Below are 17,393 nucleotides of genomic sequence, written 5' to 3' on the forward strand. Positions count from 1 at the left end.
AGGCACTTCCCTGGGGTCCCTTCTTTTTTCCCACCCGCAGACCTCAAAGCAGTAATGCATGCCCTGGGTCTTACGTCAAGGTTCCCCGTGGGGTTGGGGTTTTACTGCCCTGGGGGTGGCCCAGGAGCGGCAGGCAGCAGGTTGCGCAGCTGGGTGGGTGTGTGTCAGCAGCACTGAGAGAGTCCAGGGCGATGACTCCTGGCCAGCACATGTGGCATGAATTTGGAGGGTTCTCAGGCCCAGTGGCTGGTAGGGGAAGGGCCCTGGCCAGGCTGGCCCCAGCTGCACGTGTGACCTTGGGCAGGTCCCATCGCTCTGGGGTGGGCGAGCAGTGAGGGGCAGCGCTGGAGCCAGGGTGGCTTCTCCCTGAGTGATGGAGCAGGGCTGTGAGAAAGGCTGCCGGCAGCGCGCCGGGGCGCTGGGGTCTCTATCTGCTGACCAAGGACACCCCTTGGTGACTCTGGCCCCTTGCAGGGACCAAACACTTTGTGGCACATTCCTCCCAGGGCTGCCTGGGGACACCCTTTCTGGAAGGAAACCAAGATACCCAGAGGGATCCCTTGCCTTGTCCCCCTTGGGGAATGGGCAGGAGGCTGTCCCACCCCTCCGGCACTGTCAGGTGGGCACAGAGCCCCTCCACCCCAAACCCCTTGCGGGTTGGAGCAGGTGACGTTGTTGACACAGGGTCCTGCCTCTGCCATTGCGGAGGGCTGGGAGCTCCCATGTAACCTCCAGGCTGGGACATTGTGTCTCAGGGGAGAGGGGACACAGCTCCAAGCCTGCGTAAGCGAGAAGCAGCTGTGCCGTAACACCTTGGATGGAGCAAGTGCTGTGTAAACTGAGCCCGTGCTGGGGCTCCACGGCTGCCGAGGGGGACAGCTGCCACCAGGCCACCGGCAGGAGAGCTCCGGCAGAGGACAGCGGCTGGAGAAGGAGCAGGATCTCTGCTCCTCTGCCCCCAGGGTGTTTGCCTCCCAGCTTTGGGCTGAGCTTCCCATCGGGAAGGCTGATGGAGCTGGTGCCTGGGACAGGCGTCCCCAGCAGCCCCACGGTGCCCCAGCTCCCTGGCGCTGGCTGCTGCCTGGCCATGTGATGGCAAACCGGACATTCCTGTGCCTCAGCTTCCCCTGACACGCCGGGAGGATGATGAGGGTGCAAGAGGCCTGACTCAGCCATGCCAGCCCCAGGGCTTTGCTGGGCAGCAGGGAAGCTCAGCACCATTACGGGCAGGGAGGGGCCAGGCAGGCCAGGAAGCGATGGGAGGAACTGGGGTTTTCTCACACCCCCTCAGCTCCTCGGGCTCCTGGCACGCTCTGCTCCACCGCAGCCCTGGGGTCTGCTCTGATGTGACGGGGGGCACTCCGCAGTGCAGGCGGCCCTAGCAGATGCAGCACTCCTCTGGGGTAAGACCTCTCTTCCCACAGCACCAACGGGTTAGTGAGCTGCTGTGTCTGGGGCAGTTCTCCCTCTCGGGCCCTGCACCCCTCCATTGGCTTCCCAAGGCACATGCTGCCCTGTAGACACCTGTCCCGCTGCCAGAAAGCACCGGCTGCTCTCCCGCTCCCAAGCCGGCGGCTTTCCTGGGGGCGGACGCACCCTGCGCACACCCATGGGGAGCAGCGGCTCCACAGCCGTGGCATGGCACAGTGGGAGGGCGCAGACACTGCTGGCAGCGGGCGATGGCACAGGGTGCTGTCAGAGAGCACGGGCACCCCTGGCAGTGGGCGATGGCACAGGGTGCTGTCAGAGAGCATGGGCACTGCTGGCAGTGGGTGATGGCACAGGGTGCTGTTGGAGAACACGGGCATGGCTGGCAGTGGGTGATGGCACAGGGTGCTGTTGGAGAACACGGGCACCACTGGCAGTGGGTGATGGCACAGGGTGCTGTCGGAGAGCACGGGCACCGCTGGCAGTGGGTGATGGCACAGGGTGCTGTCGGAGAGCACAGGCACTGCTGGCAGTGGGTGATGGCACAGCGTGCTGTCAGAGAGCACGGGCACCGCTGGCAGTGGGTGATGGCACAGGGTGCTGTCGGAGAGCACGGGCACTGCTGGCAGTGGGTGATGGCACAGCGTGCTGTTGGAGAACACGGGCATGGCTGGCAGTGGGTGATGGCACAGGGTGCTGTCAGAGAGCACGGGCACTGTTGGCAGGGGCTGATGGCACAGGGTGCTGTCGGAGAGCACGGGCACCGCTGGCAGTGGGTGATGGCACAGCGTGCTGTCAGAGAGCACGGGCACTGCTGGCAGTGGGTGATGGCACAGGGTGCTGTCGGAGAGCACGGGCACTGCTGGCAGTGGGTGATGGCACAGGGTGCTGTCGGAGAGCACAGGCACTGCTGGCAGTGGGTGATGGCACAGGGTGCTGTCGGAGAGCATGGGCACCGCTAGCAGCAGGTGATGGCATGGGGCTGTGCCAGCACTGAGGCACCTGTCCTGAGCCCAAAGGATCATCTCTGCTGGCAGTGGGGACGGGTGGCAGGGGCAGCCCAGAGGGGGTCTCTGTGCCAGACTGCTCTGTGTCCTAGCAAGGCAGGCAGCCAGGCGTGTGCTCCCTGGGAGCTGAGGGGCTCCAGCACTCCCAATCCAGCCCCTGTAGCGGGTGCCAGTCCCTTGGCCAGGGTCCCATGTCCCTCTGAGGAACATTCCCCACTGCACATGTCAAATCCCAGCTGGCAGAACCACCCCTGGGCCCTCCTAGTGCTGGCAAGGGTGGCCGCAGCCTGGCCGGGAAGAGCGGAGTGTTTCGTGGAGTCCTTGCCTGGGAGCAGGTCGTCCACGCCTCAGCCTCTGTTCCCAAACAGGTCTGTGTGCTCCACCTTGCTCTTGCTTGTAAATAGTTTCCTCTGCGCTGTGGGATGGCGGTTCCCTGGGCAATAACAGCAACCGGGATGCAGCCGGCTGGCGGGCGAGCTGGGCTGCTGGCCAGGAGGCCATGGCGCCTGGATGCTGCTTCCCACCACCGTCTCCTAAAAGCAGCCCCCGGGCGTTTCCACGCCGGGTTAGTTGGGCAGGGGTGGCTGGGGGACCTGACACCGCAGCCACCTCAGCCCCCACCCCAGGGTCTGTGGAGCCAAGGGGGGCTCATCTCCACCGTGCACACCTCCCTCCCACCACTCTGGTTTCATGGGGGTCGCTTCTGGCAGCCTGCCATGGAGGACGCCGGGCACACGGGCAGGGGCCACAGCAGGGCGGCTGGGGTGGCTCCCATCCCCGGGGCGATGCTTGCAGGGGGGCGCTGCCAGCTCCCTCAGGCAGGGGGTCCCGCTTGGGGCAGGCATGGCCGGGGACTCCTGGGCTCTGAGCAGGAGCCTGGATCCCAGCCAGGGTCAGGCAGGGAGCGAGTGATGCTGCGGTGGCTCCTCTTGCCGGGGATCCAGTGCCCGTCCCCAAGCCTGGATGCTCCCTGGGTGCTGCCGGGGCTGCGCAAGGGCTGGGCCAGGCACCATCTCCATCTCCGTCACCTCCTGGCTTGGAGCTGGGCCAGAGCCCGCCCTGGCAGGGCTGGGAAAAGCCTTTGAATCAGGGTCATCTCCCAGGTGACTGGAGACTCTCAGAGCCACATGAGCCACTGTCCTGCCAGGGAGGGGACGCCAAGCACCTGGGGAGCCGAGCGCCAGCAACGCCAGGACCGAGGAGCTTGGCTGGGGTCCTGCCTGCCCTGCTGCCAGCCTCAGCCCCAGGACAGGTAGGGGACCAGCCACCAGCCTGCCAGCCTGAGTGCTAAAAGCAAACTTTCCCCTGGCTCCGGGCAGGTGCTGGAGGCTGCTGGCTGCCATGCTGCCCTGTCCCAGCTCCGGGCTGGCTCCACGTGTGCCCTGGCCACCTCCATCCCTGTCCCATGTATCTCCTGCTCCGTGCAGGTGCCACCTGTGGGGACAGAGGGCTGGGCTGGCACCCACGCCTACAGGCTGGCTCTGCCTGCCTGGCGGGGGCACGGCAGCCGCCTCACCGGGAGGACTTGTGTCAGCTTGAATTACTGACGGGAGGGCAGCAGGGCGCAGCCGCGGCAGGGAGATGGGCAGGCTGCTTGGGTGGCCCGGCCTCTGCAATTGGGGGGTCCCTGGCTGTCCCCACAGTCCTCCAAAGGTGGTCGTGGCTACACCAAGGTCCTTACCTGCTGCCTGGTGCCAGGCACCAGGCATAGAGCAGGGATGGATGGCAAGGACTCCCGCGCTGACGCCCTGACCTTGTCTCAGGCTCCTCAGCCAAGCAGGGGTGTGTTAGCAGTGAGCTGGAAATGACAACCCCCTGCCAAACCCCAGTACTCACTCTGAATAACAAGGGGAAGGTGCTGGTCTGGCTGGATCAGTCCATCCTGCCTGCCTATCTCGGCCAGAGTCGGACAAAAGCATCATGACTGTGATCATGCAACTGCCTCCCATCTGGAAGAGGCACTGGGGACACCTTCTCCAGCCCCAAGAGCAGGACAGCCACGGGGCTGTGTGGTAGGGATGCCAAGGCTGGGGCAGGGGTAACTGCTGCAGTCCCCTGACTTCAGTGACTGTGGGTGCCAGGATGCTGGGTGCCTCTGGCTGCGCCCCAGGGCTCCCTTCTGTGGGATGAGGTGCCTGAAGGCACATGGGTGGCAGTGACAGCTGGGCGCTGCTGTCCCAGGCTCTCCAGGAGGGCTGGCAGGCGGCAGGAGCCATAGCCACGCTGCACCCCACAGCCTGCCCTGCAGCCTTCATGCCCTGGGTTCCCGTTGTTGCCTGTCTGCCTCTCCAGGCAAGGCAGGAGCCAGTGGGCTACTGGGTGGGTGCCAGTGGTGGTGGGCACCTGGTGGTGCTGACCCCTGGGCTCTTCTCTTGCAGTCGATGCCTCCAGGAGAGCCTGCTGAGCCCCAGCCTCCAGTATGTCCCAGCTCTCTTCCACCCTGAAGCGGTACGTCGACTCGTCCAGGTATGCCGAGACCACCTACAGCAAGGTGCCCAGCGGCTACAGCTCCTACACCTCCTATGGATCCACCTTGGCCACATCCTACGCAGACAGTGACAAAATTGGCTTCAAAGCCAGCTACCTGGCCTCCCCTCGGTACCACCACACGGGGCTGTCCCCAACCAGTGGCTATGACAGCAGCCGGCTGCCTCTGTACCCCGACTCCAGCATCCGCCTGAGCCCCACGTACATCCGCACACAGCCCCAGCCACCCAGTGGCAGGCTGAGCGGGGGTGCGTGCTACCCCTTCGTGGGGGGCCCTAGCAGCCCCCCGGGCTACCTACCCACCACAGCATCTCTCAGCCGTCGCAAATCCATCAGCCACTCGGACCTGGCACGGGAGTTTTCAGGGCTGCACGCCTCGGACAGCACCTACACACCCAGCGCCCTCAGCACCCGGGGCCGCCAGGAGCTCGGTGCTCTACAGGGTCTCTACCAGGCTGCTGCACACTCCGACTACGTCCGCGGCTACCTGGAGAGCTATGGGAGGAAAAGCAGTCATGGCAGCCTCCCTGCTGGCCCCCTCAGCCCCTCACAGGCCACCCTCGGCTCTGCCCTGCCACCCTTGGGCACCCACTGTGCCAGGCAGCCCTGCGAGAGGGATGATGGCTACTGCGATGTGCCCACCCGGGACCCCACGGTGAGTGCTGCCTGCTGGGGTGGGGGGAAAAAGCTGTGCTGCGGCGGGGGGGACGGGGGGACACACGACGTGGTCCATGCCTGCTTGTACTGAGCCAGGGAGCCCGAGGCACCTTGTATGTTCTCCCTGGGAATTTCGGTGCGTTGCTCCGTGCCTCAGTTTCTGCATCTGTGCCAAGCAGGGCTGCTGCTGCTGCCCCTTCGAGCCGCCCGTGCCAGCACAGCAGCCCTGGGCCAGAGCTGCTGCGGCAGCCATGTACGGGGAGGCACGTGTCCTCCGCGGGGCTGTGCTCCTCGCTGCCTGCGCTGCTGGGAGCACAGCTCACGGGGTGCCCTGTGGCGAAGGGTGCCCATGTGTCAGCAGCAGTGTGCGTGCTGCACCTTTCTGCATGCGTGTGTGACAGCGGGTGACAGCACGGGCAGGCACACTCACACCCCCGTGCATGTAAACCTGCGTGGGCGCATGCCGTCCACTGTGTCCCCACACAGCTGGCTGCGCCCGTACCCCCTGCCCTCTGCGCCCTCCCTGCCCTGGCCCAGTGCTGGGCCAAAGAGGGTTTCCTGCTGCCTCATCCCAGCTCCAGAAGGTGACACGACAGGGCTGGGCACTCGCCATGCTGGAGACACCCAGCTGGGAAGGCTGGTTTGGCTGGTACTGGCTCTGGCACAGTGACTGGGAGCCCCGCTGCCAGTCAGGTGTTTCACTGGTGCCCCGCGATGCCTGATCCCTGGCCATGGTCTGTTGCTGCCGTCCTGGAGCCCTGCGCCCCGGCCACCAGCACGGGCCACAGCAGCCAGGGAAGCGGCAGTCTCTCCATGGCAGCGGCTGCTCTGCACAGCATCGTGCGTGGTGGCAGGCGCTCGGCGTCCCAGGCATCAGTTGGTGCTGCACCATCCCCAGAGCCTCAGCCCCGGGCCAGGAGCAGGCACCACACACAGCCCGGCTCGGGCATGCAGGGAAGCAGCCTGGTAATTTTCCACTCAGGTTTCCTTCCAAGATCTGGTCGGGCTCTGCCCGCATTGTCTCCCGCTCTCTTCCCAGTCAGCCATCGCTCACCCACGGTGGAGGCGAGTCTGCCCCGGCACAGGGTCCCACCTGCCCTTTGCTTCCCTGTGGCTCTGTCCCGCCATCGTCCAACCAAACCAGGAGTATAAGGGCTGGGGCACTCTTTTCTGCTTCCCTGCAAGCAGGAGAGGAAGGTCTTTCCACCCAGTGCCCCCACATCCCTCCCTGTGCCCAAGGGCCTGGGAAAAGGGCTGTGGGAGGCGCAGCTGGAGCACGGGGTAGGGAGGAACGGAGGCTGCTCCTGCCTGCCAGGTGCCCGCAGTTGGGGCTTAGTGGGAAAGGTCTCCCCCGACCCCCTGGAGCTGCCAGTTCCTGGCAGGGCTGGCTCCCCTCTGCCCTCTTCCTGGCACCCACCTGGGTTTTCAACCCCCACCCAAGTCCCCAGGCACGGGAGCAGGGGCCTTAGAGGGCGTGTGGCATCACAGCCCACTGCTGGCATCTCACCTGCCCCTTCCCCAGCGCCCTCCGCCCCAGAGCCAGCTGCACCGCACGCAGTGCCAGCAGTGCCCTGCCCTGTGTGGCACCCCCTGTGCCCAGCCTGCCTGGTCCCTGGACCCCGGCCCTGGGGCGAGGGAGCAGGATGGGGGGCTGGGGGGAGCGGAGGAGGTGCTGTGGAAGGGAATTCCTGCCTCCCCCTCTCACCCAGACCCTGGGAGAGGGGACCGAGAGGGGACCTGGCAGGTGCCGCCAGCCATGGGCGCTCAGTAAAGGGCTCGCCACCACTGCTAGGACAGGGGTCCCCACCCCCCGGTGCCCACCCCCCGCTCCAGTGGGTGCCAGCCTGCTGCCAGAGGATGGCCATGGGGCAGCAGGGGCTGCGCTGCTCCCAAACCACTGCCTTGTGGTCTGTGTGCCAGTGCGGCCGGGGACTTTCCAGCCAGGGCTGAGGGGTGGCAAAGGTGAGCAGGGCTTGGCAGCTGGCACAGGGTGCTGGGGCGGGCACCTGTGCCAGGGCAGGCTGGATCGGTGACACTGGCTTACGTTTCCTTCGTGCTTTGATGGGCACACCTGCTATTTTCCACTCCTGTGCTTTTTTTCCTCCTTTTCCCAAGCCGGGAAGCAAATGTACCGATAGTAAAACAGACTCGGGCACCTGCAGTCGTGCCGGGTGCCGGAAACAAGCGCATGTTGCAGCCACAGCGCTGCCATCGGTTCTGCCCCATTACCCAGCCCCGAGAGCAGCGCCGGCAGCACCCGCTCCCGCTGGAGCCAGGGCATGGCAGGGCTGGCTCAGCACCTCCTCCCGTCCCTTCTTTCCCAGCCGCCTCCTGCCTCTGCACCACGCCAACCACCACCCAGAGGAGTTTGCAGCCAGGAGGTGAGGGTGCCCACGTTTGTTCCTACCCACGCTGTGGCTTTGCGCCTCAGTTTACCGTCCCACAGGGCAAAGGGAGGCGCGAGCAGTGCCCGCCGAGCCGCCAGCTCCACGCAGGGCTGTGCTGGCTCCCGGGAAGGGCAGGCTGGCGGGGGGCAGGAGCGGAGCTGTGCCGCCCCATTAAGCACCCTGGGTGAACATAGGGTCAGAAGGCCAGAGCCACCCACAAAACCGCCGGCAGCTCTCCGCAGTCCCATCCCGAGCAGCTGACATCTCTGGCCTGCAGCCAGTCCCGGCCCTGCCTGCCTTGGCGGTGCCAGCCGGGCCTGTGGCAACCTCTGCCTGTGGCAGAAGGTCACCGCTGCAGAGGGGACAGCCGAGGGCAGGGAGCTGGCCCTGAGTGACGCCATCCCACCAGGTCTCCCCTTCTCCCTCCGGCTCGAGCCTGGCCCCGAGAGCCTGCGTGCCGCCCAGGCTGCAGGGGGATTTGGTCCTTGGCCCAGGGCGCCCGATGCCACCAGGGCACAAGGTTCAGCACGGGATGTGGCTGAACGCTACCCCTCTCACCGTGGAACTGGCTCTGCCGGCACGCTGCATCCCCAGGGAGGGTGCTGCACCAGCACCCTGCGCAGTGCTTGGGGCAGGCTGCGCAGCGGGGCAGATCCTGCCCCCAGGTTACCAGTGGGCTGCAGGGCAGGGTGCTGGGAGCCCTGGCCGGCGTGGCACAGCGTGGCGCACGCCGGGGAGCCGTGCCATGGCCCATGGCCCAGGCTGCGACCTGCCACGGCTGCAGGGGGCACCGACACAGGCTGTGTGAGGCCGGTGGGTGCACACCCCCGTGTGCACACCGTGTCCCTGCGTGTGTACGGTGTACACACCACGGGGTGTGTATATATATATACACATGCGTGCACATGCAAGCGGGGATTACGACAAGCGTCCTGCTGTGATGTAAAAAGCCCTGGCCCCGCAGATGAATAACTGCAAGATGCCTCCTCAGATATTTTTGCTGGTGCCAAAAATAGCCTCCCTCCCTCTCCCCCCTCCCTCTCCCCCCTCCTTCCCCAGTCAGCCCTTCCAGTGGCTGCGCCGAGCTTGTGCCGCGGACAGGGGAGGCTGCAACTGCAGCAACCGGGATTCAAACAGCAGCCACCGGCTCTGGCTGGGCGGTGCTGGTGGGGGCTGGCATGGGGGGAGCAGTCTCTGCTCCGCACCTCCAGCCCCCTCGGTGAGGCTGGAAGCTGTGGCTGTCCTCGGAGCAGCCTGGCTGCGCTCCCTGCCCTCCGTCACCCATGGAAATTTCCCCGAGCGGTGGGTAAGGCACCTGGGCACGCACAGCAGTCGCAGGGCTCTGCTGCGGTCAGAGGGGTGAAGCAGCGGGAGACGCAGGACCGGGATGCAGGACACCTGGGCTCCCTGCCAGCTTCCTCACCTGCTCTTGCTGCAGGGGAAGAGCTGGAGCTCTGCCCGCCCCGTGCCTCAGTTTACCCAGCGCTCAGAGGGGACACACCAGATGCGGTCTCTGCTCCACAGGGGATTTAGGCGGGTGTTCCCCAACGAAGGCACTGAAATACCCTCTGAGCTCAACGCCAACGCACTCCCCAGAGGAGGGGGGGTATGCATTGCCTACTGTTGCTCATTGCCCCCCAAATGGCACTGCCCAGCAACCCCCCAACCCTCTCAGCCAGCCCCTGGTACAGGCACCCCATGCACCCACAACTGTGTGAGTGTCCCCGCTCTGCCAGGCAGGTGACCCCAGGCTGGGGCAGACCCCCAGCACCCACCCAGCCCCCAGGCCAGTGCCGTGCTGCCGGTGCAGTGGGAGGGGGACCGGCGGTGGGAGGGGGGGGCCCGCTGCCCCGCTCCCCGGGAGTGCGGGGGCTTGTGCCAGGTGCCACATTGCCCTGGCCAGGCTGGTGCTGGGGGACAGGGGATCCCAGCGGGGGGGGGGGGGGGCACTGATGGCTGCCCGCCACCTGCCCATTGCCCCCGACCGGTGCTGGGGGGGGCACTGATGGCTGCCCACCGCCTGCCCATTGCCCCTGGCCGGTGCTGGAGAGGCACCGAGGGTTATGTGCTGCTTCCCCCTTGCCCCCGGCCAGTTCTGGGGGGGCACCTAGGGCAGCCCACCGCCTCCCCATTGCCCCCGGCCAGTGCTGGAGGGGCACTGAGGGTTGCGTGCTGCCTCCCCATTGCCCCCGGCTCATGCTGGGGGGCACCTAGGGCAGCCCGCCGCCTCCCCATTGCCCCTGCCCGGTGCTGGGGGGGCACCGATGGCTGCTCGCCGCCCCCCCTCCGTGGTCCGCGGTGCCGGGACCGTGCCGGCGCTGGGCCCCACGGTCACGGCCGCCCCTCGCGGCCCCCCCCCGGCCCCCCCCGTACCACGTGGGGCGGCGGGGCCGGCCGTCACGGAGCGCGGTGCCTCTCCACCCATTTGATGTCAGAGCCGCTCAGGTGCCGTCAGCCCCGGCCCCGGCACCCGCACCCGCACCCGCACCCCAGCGCGGCGGGCTCCGGCCGGGCCGGCAGCCTGACCCCTGCCCCAGGCCCCGGCTGGCCCCAGGCGAGGGGTGCCCACCCCCCGGCAGCCCCCCCCCGAGCCGCGGCTGGCCCTCGCGGGGGCCATCATGAGGGACTCCTACACGGTGACGCTGCCCGAGGAGCCCCCCGCGCTCCCCGACCTTCACAAGGACCTGCGCCCCCGCACCTCCATGCCAGGGTCCCTGCTGGTCTCCACCTTCGTCGGGCTCGTCCTCAACAAGACCAAGGTACGAGCCCCCGCGGCCGCCCGCAGCCCCTTACCCTCCGGCTGGGGGGCAGGGGAGGGGGCTGCCCTCCCCGGGGAGCGCGGGGCACCCTCCCTCGCCGGAGGATGGGGTGCCTGGGGCTGGGTGCCCGTCCCGGGTGGCCGCGGGGCCGGCGTGCCCTGGTGCCCTGCCTGCAGAAGGGACATGGAGCAGGTGATAGCACGTGTCGCGACGCCTGGGTCCCTCTCCCAGCCCTGCCCCTGCGGTGACCTTGGCCAAGTCCCCGTGCCCCAGCCTTGCCGCTGGAAGGATGGGGCTGCTGGCCACGCTAGCCCCTCGGCCGTGCCACCGGGCTCAGGCTGGCTGTCCCTGGAGCCACAGTGCCGGGGCACATCTCCCCCGGTGGGAACAGCAGGCGCAAGGGGCAGGGAGGGCACTTATGTAAGGTGGCTGCTCCCGCTCCCCTGACACCCTGGCAGGCGCTTGGCCTGAGGACCCAGATGGGGAAGGACAAGGATCTTGTCCCTTGTCCCCATCCCTTGTCCCCTGTCCCCCTCCTGCAGTGCAGCCTCAGGGACTCCCCAGCCGCCATCGCGTGAGCCAGCTCTCCTTCGCCGCCTCTGAGCAGCACCGTGTCCTAGATAAAGCCCTGGACGGGCAAGGGGGATTAGCTGGAGTTGAGTCACCCAGGGGAGGGAAAAGCAGGGTGTGGGGGGGAAATAAGACCTCGGTACACGCAGGCTTGTGCTATGGTATGGGAGCACCTGCCCCCCCTCCAGCCCCAGCCCTCCCCTGGGGTGGCTCCAGGCTCTGGGAGGGCACTAGGTCCTGGCCTGGCCAGGCAGCGGGCGAGTGTGAGGTCCATGGGGAGGTTTGCACCCACGCTGGCCAGTTCCTCCTGGCACACAGTGGGAGCTGCCAGACCAGGGCGACTGGACCAGCAGCATCCTGGTGGGGATGGCTGGGGCACATGGGGCAGCACCCAGGAATTGCTGCTAGCCCCCCTGCCCCGGCACTGTGACCTTGCCCGCAGTAGGCATGGGGACATGAGCAGCCAGCTCTCGGGGGCTTGGCCTCTTCAGGGCTTGTAGGCTGTTGGGACACAGACCCACCTGTCTTGCTGCCTGCTCAGCCCTGTCCGCTCAGGGACTGTCACCAGGCCAGCTCCGCCAGCCGTGGTGCAGCACTGACCCACCACAGCCTTCTGGCACCCCTCACCTGGCTGAGCCTGCCCCCCAGCCGGGGGGTCCTGGCCTGGGACCGGTGCTGGGGTTGCCTGGCACTTCTGCACAGCCACCCCCCAGGACTGAGCACCACGGCTGGGGACACCCCTGTGCGCTGGGCACTGCGGGGGCACTGATGCAGCACATGGGTACACGGTCTGTCCGGCAGACTCGCGTGTGCCCACACCGGGTGGCTGAGTCCCCACCGGTGCTGGTCCCCCCTGAGGTGGGTGATGCCTGCGCCGTCGCTAAGGAGCACGTGTAACTGGATCTGGGTTATTTTGGGCTGCTGTCAGGGCTGGGTGCTCAGCACCTCCCACACACACACACCAGCTGCTGCTATTTCAGAGCTGCTGGGCCCCCTTCTCTCCTCCTCCCCCTCCTCACGCCTGGGGTGGGCAGCTGGGGCATTTGCCTGAGGATCCTTAAAACCCAGTCATCTGGGGGGGTGTGTCTGACCCTGCAAGCCCTGTTGGCCCCCCACCCTGCTTGGGCACAGCTCAGGGGGGCTTGGCTCCACCACTGCCCTCTGCGCTGGGCTTGCATGCAGGGCTGGGCGCAGGACCCCCCCCGGCTGTCACTACTCATCCCTGCCAGCATCTGGTCCCCTATGCTGGGAGAGGGGTGGGCAGTTCTATGGCCCCCCAGACCCCACCGCGCTCTCGGTCTCTCCAGCAAAGAGTGGTGATGCCTCCTGACCCCCCCAGCCCCCGTCCGTGCCTGGTGTGAGCCTGCCCAGCTCAGGGAGCGCCTGGGCACCTGGAAGAGGCACGGCACAGCCAGGCCAGCAAGCGGCTGGGGGGGCACCGCTGGGCATGCAGCCCCGTCCCCCCAGCTGATTGCCGCAGGGCTGGGCTTGCATTTTCCCAAGTGGACTTTATCCTGCAAAACAGCTGTGCCAAAGCCTGGGCTGTGCTTGTGCAGGGTGTCCTGGAGGGGACAGCCAGCGTGGGCAAGGTGGGCAGCAGTGGGGCACTGGGCACCTCCTGCAGCTGTGGGGCAGGCACAGGGCATTGCTGCCCCCCAGGTTCCCGGGGCACAGGGCTGGCAAGGGTAGGCAGCAGGGGGGGGTGGGCTGGCCTGCAGCCCGGGGCATGGGCCAGCAGTGTCGCCAGGCAGGGAGAACTTTGAGCCCTGCACATTATCCTGGGCCAGGGAGCCAAGCAGCGGCAGCGGCCAGGCAGGCGGGATGGGGCAGGCAAGCGCTGGCTTCCCACCAGCTCCTCAGCCACGGTCCTGGGCGCAACTGGTGCAAAGAGCAGCTGTGGTGCTGGCTCTGCCCATGATGCACACGGCAGGATGGGGCCTCTGCTTGGACTTGAAGCTCTGCTCCACGCAGATGCCTGCGGCACGTGGCCTCACTGGCCCCCGTCTCACCCCCGTTCCCTCTCTCCGCAGAGCTCTAAAACAGTGCAGGGGCTGACCGGCCTGCGAAACCTCGGCAATACGGTGAGTGCTTACCCAGGCACCCGGCCGCATGGCCCCAGCTCACACCATGCTCTTCCGCGGGCTCATCTGTGGGGCAGTGGGGAGCCCTCTCCCTTCACCTCGCTGCCAGCACCCACACTTGCCCCGGCAGCTCCCTGCACCCCGCTCCTGACGGTGCTGGCTGAGGAAGAGCTTCCCATGCTCCGCACTGCTTCATCCCTACCCTCTGCCCACCCGCCCCAGGTGTCCCCCTGCAACCGCCTGCCTCCCTCTGCCTCCCGTTGCCATGGTTTTCTCTTCTGCCTCCCCCAGTGCTTCATGAACTCCATCCTGCAGTGCCTGAGCAACACCAAGGAGCTGCGGGATTACTGCCTGCAGAACCAGTACCTGCGGGACCTCAACAACAACAGTCGCATGCGCACCGCGCTCATGTCAGGTAACCGTCAGTCACCGGCGCCTGCGGGGCTTCCCTGCAGCACATCCCTGCAGCAGTCCCTGCTTTCCTGAGCCAGAGGTCAATGCTTCTCCCCACCCTTGCTGGGGCAGGTGCTGTGCTGTGGGTGCCCAGGCAGTGGGAAGGCTGGGTCTCGCCTCCAGAGTTACCCCGGAGTGGGTGGCTGAGCTCTGCCCTGGAGGGCATGGCAGTGCCACCGGGCACCGCTGACCTGCCTCTTTGCCCACAGAGTTTGCAAAGCTGATTCAGCTGCTGTGGACCTCATCGCCCAACGACAGCGTGAGCCCCTCTGAGTTCAAGACGCAGATCCAGAGATATGCCCCTCGCTTTGTCGGCTACAAGTAAGGGGTGGCAGCGCAGGGGTGGCAGGAGGGAGCTGAGCCCCTGCTGCTGCTCACCAGCTGTGCCCCGTGTCTTGCAGCCAGCAGGATGCCCAGGAGTTCCTTCGGTTCCTCCTCGACGGGCTGCACAGCGAGGTGAACCGTGTGCTGGTGCGGCCACGGGCCAGCACGGACACCCTGGACCACCTCCCGTGAGTGCTGGCTGGGGTGGAAGCAGGGGACAAGCCCCACCGATGAGCTCACTGCCTGCAAGCACGGCCCAGGGACAGTGACCGCATGGGTCCCTCTGGGCTGGGTCACAGGGGCTGGCGTCCCCCAGGTGACACTCAGTACCACTCTGTCTTCCCATCTCTTGCAGTGATGACGAGAAGAGCCGGCAGATGTGGAGGAGGTACCAGGAGAGGGAGGACAGCCGCATTAGTGGTGAGCAGGGCTGTGAGGAGAGGAGAGCAGGGCTGCGCTGGGAGCAGGGCTGGGAACCGGGGGTCTCACCCTGCTTTGTCCCATCCCCACCAGACCTCTTCGTTGGGCAGCTGAAGAGTTCGCTGACCTGCAGCGAGTGCGGCTACTGCTCCACAGCCTTCGACCCCTTCTGGGACCTGTCCCTGCCCATCCCCAAGGTAAGTGGTCCCTGCTGGCTCCCGGCCCCCTGCCCCACACACCCTGTCCCTAACCCACACTGTGCTCCCACAGAAGGGCTACGGGGAGGTGACCCTCATGGACTGCCTACGGCTCTTCACCAAGGAGGACGTGCTGGACGGGGATGAGAAGCCGGTACGGGACACGGGGCATGGGGGTGTATGGGCTTGCCTTAGTGCAGGCTGGGCCCCTTTTCCTCCATGCCTTTGTTGCCAGGACTGTGGGCTTGTTGCCCGGTGGAGCTGGCCACCGCCCTCACCCTCCTGCTTGTGCTGTTTGTCTCCCACAGACATGTTGTCGCTGCAAAGCCAGGACGAGGTGCACAAAGAAATTTAGCATCCAGAAGTTCCCCAAGATCCTGGTGCTTCGTATCCTTCAGGCAGAGGGACAGGGACAGGGGGTGCTGGGGTGGGGGAGGGGGTGTGTGCAGGCAGTTCCTTACAGGTTCTCCTTTGTCCCTCGGCTCCTTGACATGACCCCCCAGACCTGAAGCGCTTCTCAGAGGCCAGGATACGAACGAGCAAGCTCACCACCTTCGTCAACTTTCAGCTGAAGGACCTGGACCTCCGGGAGTTCGCCTCACAGAGCTGCAGTGAGTGCGGGGCTCTCATGGCTCCAGCCCAGCCCTGGGCTCCCAGCTGGGTCCCTCATGCCCCCAGGGTGCTGCAGCCTGCGGTGGGAGCTGCAGACATCCGGGGTGCTGGTCCCTCCTGGCTCCAGCTCCATGCTGGGGGGCAGTGGGGCAGCCACCAGCATGGCTTGAGCACCACCCTTGCTCCCCACAGACCACGCTGTTTACAACCTCTACGCCGTCTCCAACCACTCGGGTACCACCATGGGGGGACACTACACTGCCTACTGCAAGAGCCCCGTCTCCAGCGAGTGGCACAGTTTCAACGACTCCCGGTGAGGCTGCATGTGGGACAGGGTGGCGGTGGGATCAGGGCGAGCAGGGACCCCCTGCCCAGGGCACCCCGGTGCCTTATCCCCGTTGCTCACAGCACATCTCCCCATCTCCACAGTGTTACCCCGATGTCATCCAGCCACGTCCGCAGCAGCGATGCCTACCTGCTCTTCTATGAGCTGGCCAGCCCGTCCTCCCGCATGTAGCCAGCCCTGCCTCCCTGGGGACCCCCCGCGCCACCCCTCAGAGCTGGCCCCTCCAGGTTTCGGCCATTTGCTCCCCGGGTGCAAGAGGGAGGTGAAGAGGAGAGACCCCGAGGTGGCTGCAGGGGGAGGCTGGAGGCGGCCAGAAGACCCCAGGCAATGACACCCCAGCTCCAAACTGAGGAGGGCAGCCCACGGCGGGGCAGGGCCCGGGCAGCTCAGGCGCCTCCTGGTCTCTGGCATTTGGTTTTTGCCTTGGGGTACGTTTTAGTTTCTTTTCTTTTTTTTTTTTTTTTTTTGGTGGTGTGTAATAAAAGTACTGAGCAAGGGACTCTGCGGGCATGGGGCTGCCTGCCCCATTGACTCAGCCAGGACCTCTGCTCCCCTGGGAGAGCAGCCAGAGCTGGGGACCTGGGAGAGCCTCCCGCATCCCTCCGGGCGTCTTGGCACTCCCATTCCGCTTGGCCATCCCAGAGGATTCGTGAACTGCTCCTGGCCTCCTCCTGGCACTTGGGAACCTCCTGGCAAATGAGCCCAGCCCTTCAGTTGCCCATCGCAGGCAGCACGTCCCCACCAGCTGCCCCATGCACACTCCTCAAAGCAGCCTGAGTTCAGGCCCAGACTCATGGACAGGAAGAAGGAAAACATTTTGTGGAATTTATATGTATTTATAGTGGACTTCGCTCAACCTGGAGCAACCCACTGCTTCCCGGCTCTCCAGGGACTTGTGCCGGGGGATGCTTCAGGTAGATTTTTACCTGCCTCCTCATACAACGGTGCCTTAAACCATTTAGGGGAGCGGGAGGCCATTGGGGTTGCACAGGAATGTCCGTCCTGCGGAGGAGGGGGAGGTGAGGACAGTGGCTTTCCGGGACCATCTGCAATTGGGGCTTTCTTCTTCCTGCGATCAGGAGCCCCCCCGGGTGCCCGGGGATGCGCGTCCCCACCCACCTTGCTGCTCTGTCCTCCAGCTAGCAAACGCCAGTGGCCTTTTTAGCCTTTTCTCTAATTTATTCTCCCCATCCTGCCTTGCCTGAGGTGCAGCGGGAGGAAAGATGGGCCCGACCCAGCACAATCCCAGCCCCAGCCTGCAAGGCAGCTACATCCAACCCAGCAACCCATCCTGCTTCGCCCTCGCTGGCCCTGCGGGCACAGGCAGAGCACTCTGGCGTGGTGAGCATCCAGCCCAGCCGGGGCATCCCGGCAGGGCCTGGGGAGGGCAGGCCAGGATGGAGGGGCTGCCCGCGGCAGGTACCGAACTGGGGCAGCGTTGCTGCTTGGCAAGTGGCTTGTTTACTGTGTAAGCAAGATGGGTGGGAAGTGTCTCGTACAAGGGAGACTCGTGCAGGAATAAATTTTAGCTTGAACAGAGCGCTGTGTACGTGTGCTTGTCTCTGGGTGGGCAGGTGAAGGGCTGCGGCTCCAGCAGCAGGAGGGAAACCACCACCACCGGTGCCGGAGCAGCCTGCCCGTGCATGGCTCCAGGTGCCCAGGGCT

At 66.1% G+C, this 17,393-nt stretch overlaps 1 protein-coding gene across 2 annotated transcripts; it reads left to right on the forward strand.

Moving 5' to 3' along the window:
- Positions 1–1,290: 1,290 nt before the first annotated feature.
- Positions 1,291–16,299, forward strand: USP2 (ubiquitin specific peptidase 2). Of its 2 annotated transcripts, XM_005243050.3 has the most exons (13): positions 1,291–1,403; positions 4,814–5,577; positions 13,326–13,376; positions 13,668–13,791; positions 14,039–14,150; positions 14,231–14,341; positions 14,509–14,573; positions 14,667–14,770; positions 14,844–14,924; positions 15,079–15,157; positions 15,274–15,381; positions 15,575–15,695; positions 15,812–16,299. In XM_005243050.3, the coding sequence occupies exons 2-13, from the start codon at positions 4,855–4,857 to the stop codon at positions 15,897–15,899; spliced, it is 1,767 nt and encodes a 588-aa protein (XP_005243107.1). In that variant the 5' UTR covers positions 1,291–1,403; positions 4,814–4,854; the 3' UTR covers positions 15,900–16,299. The 2 variants fall into 2 exon arrangements, with proteins under 2 accessions (XP_005243107.1, XP_027650545.2); XM_027794744.2 differs by lacking the exons at positions 1,291–1,403; positions 4,814–5,577 and adding an exon at positions 10,386–10,725.
- The last annotated feature ends 1,094 nt before the right edge of the window (positions 16,300–17,393 follow it).

This window comes from Falco peregrinus, chromosome 15 (assembly GCF_023634155.1).
Source record: "Falco peregrinus isolate bFalPer1 chromosome 15, bFalPer1.pri, whole genome shotgun sequence".
NCBI classification, from domain to species: Eukaryota; Metazoa; Chordata; class Aves; order Falconiformes; family Falconidae; genus Falco; species Falco peregrinus.

Bases quoted from the DNA above. Each gene is read 5' to 3' on its own strand.
- USP2 (XM_005243050.3), top strand. From the start codon at position 4,855: ATGTCCCAGCTCTCTTCCACCCTGAAGCGGTACGTCGACTCGTCCAGG. The intron at 13,792-14,038 runs GTAACCGTCAGT...CTTTGCCCACAG, and splicing joins GCGCACCGCGCTCATGTCAG to AGTTTGCAAAGCTGATTCAG. The intron at 14,771-14,843 runs GTAAGTGGTCCC...GTGCTCCCACAG, and splicing joins TGTCCCTGCCCATCCCCAAG to AAGGGCTACGGGGAGGTGAC.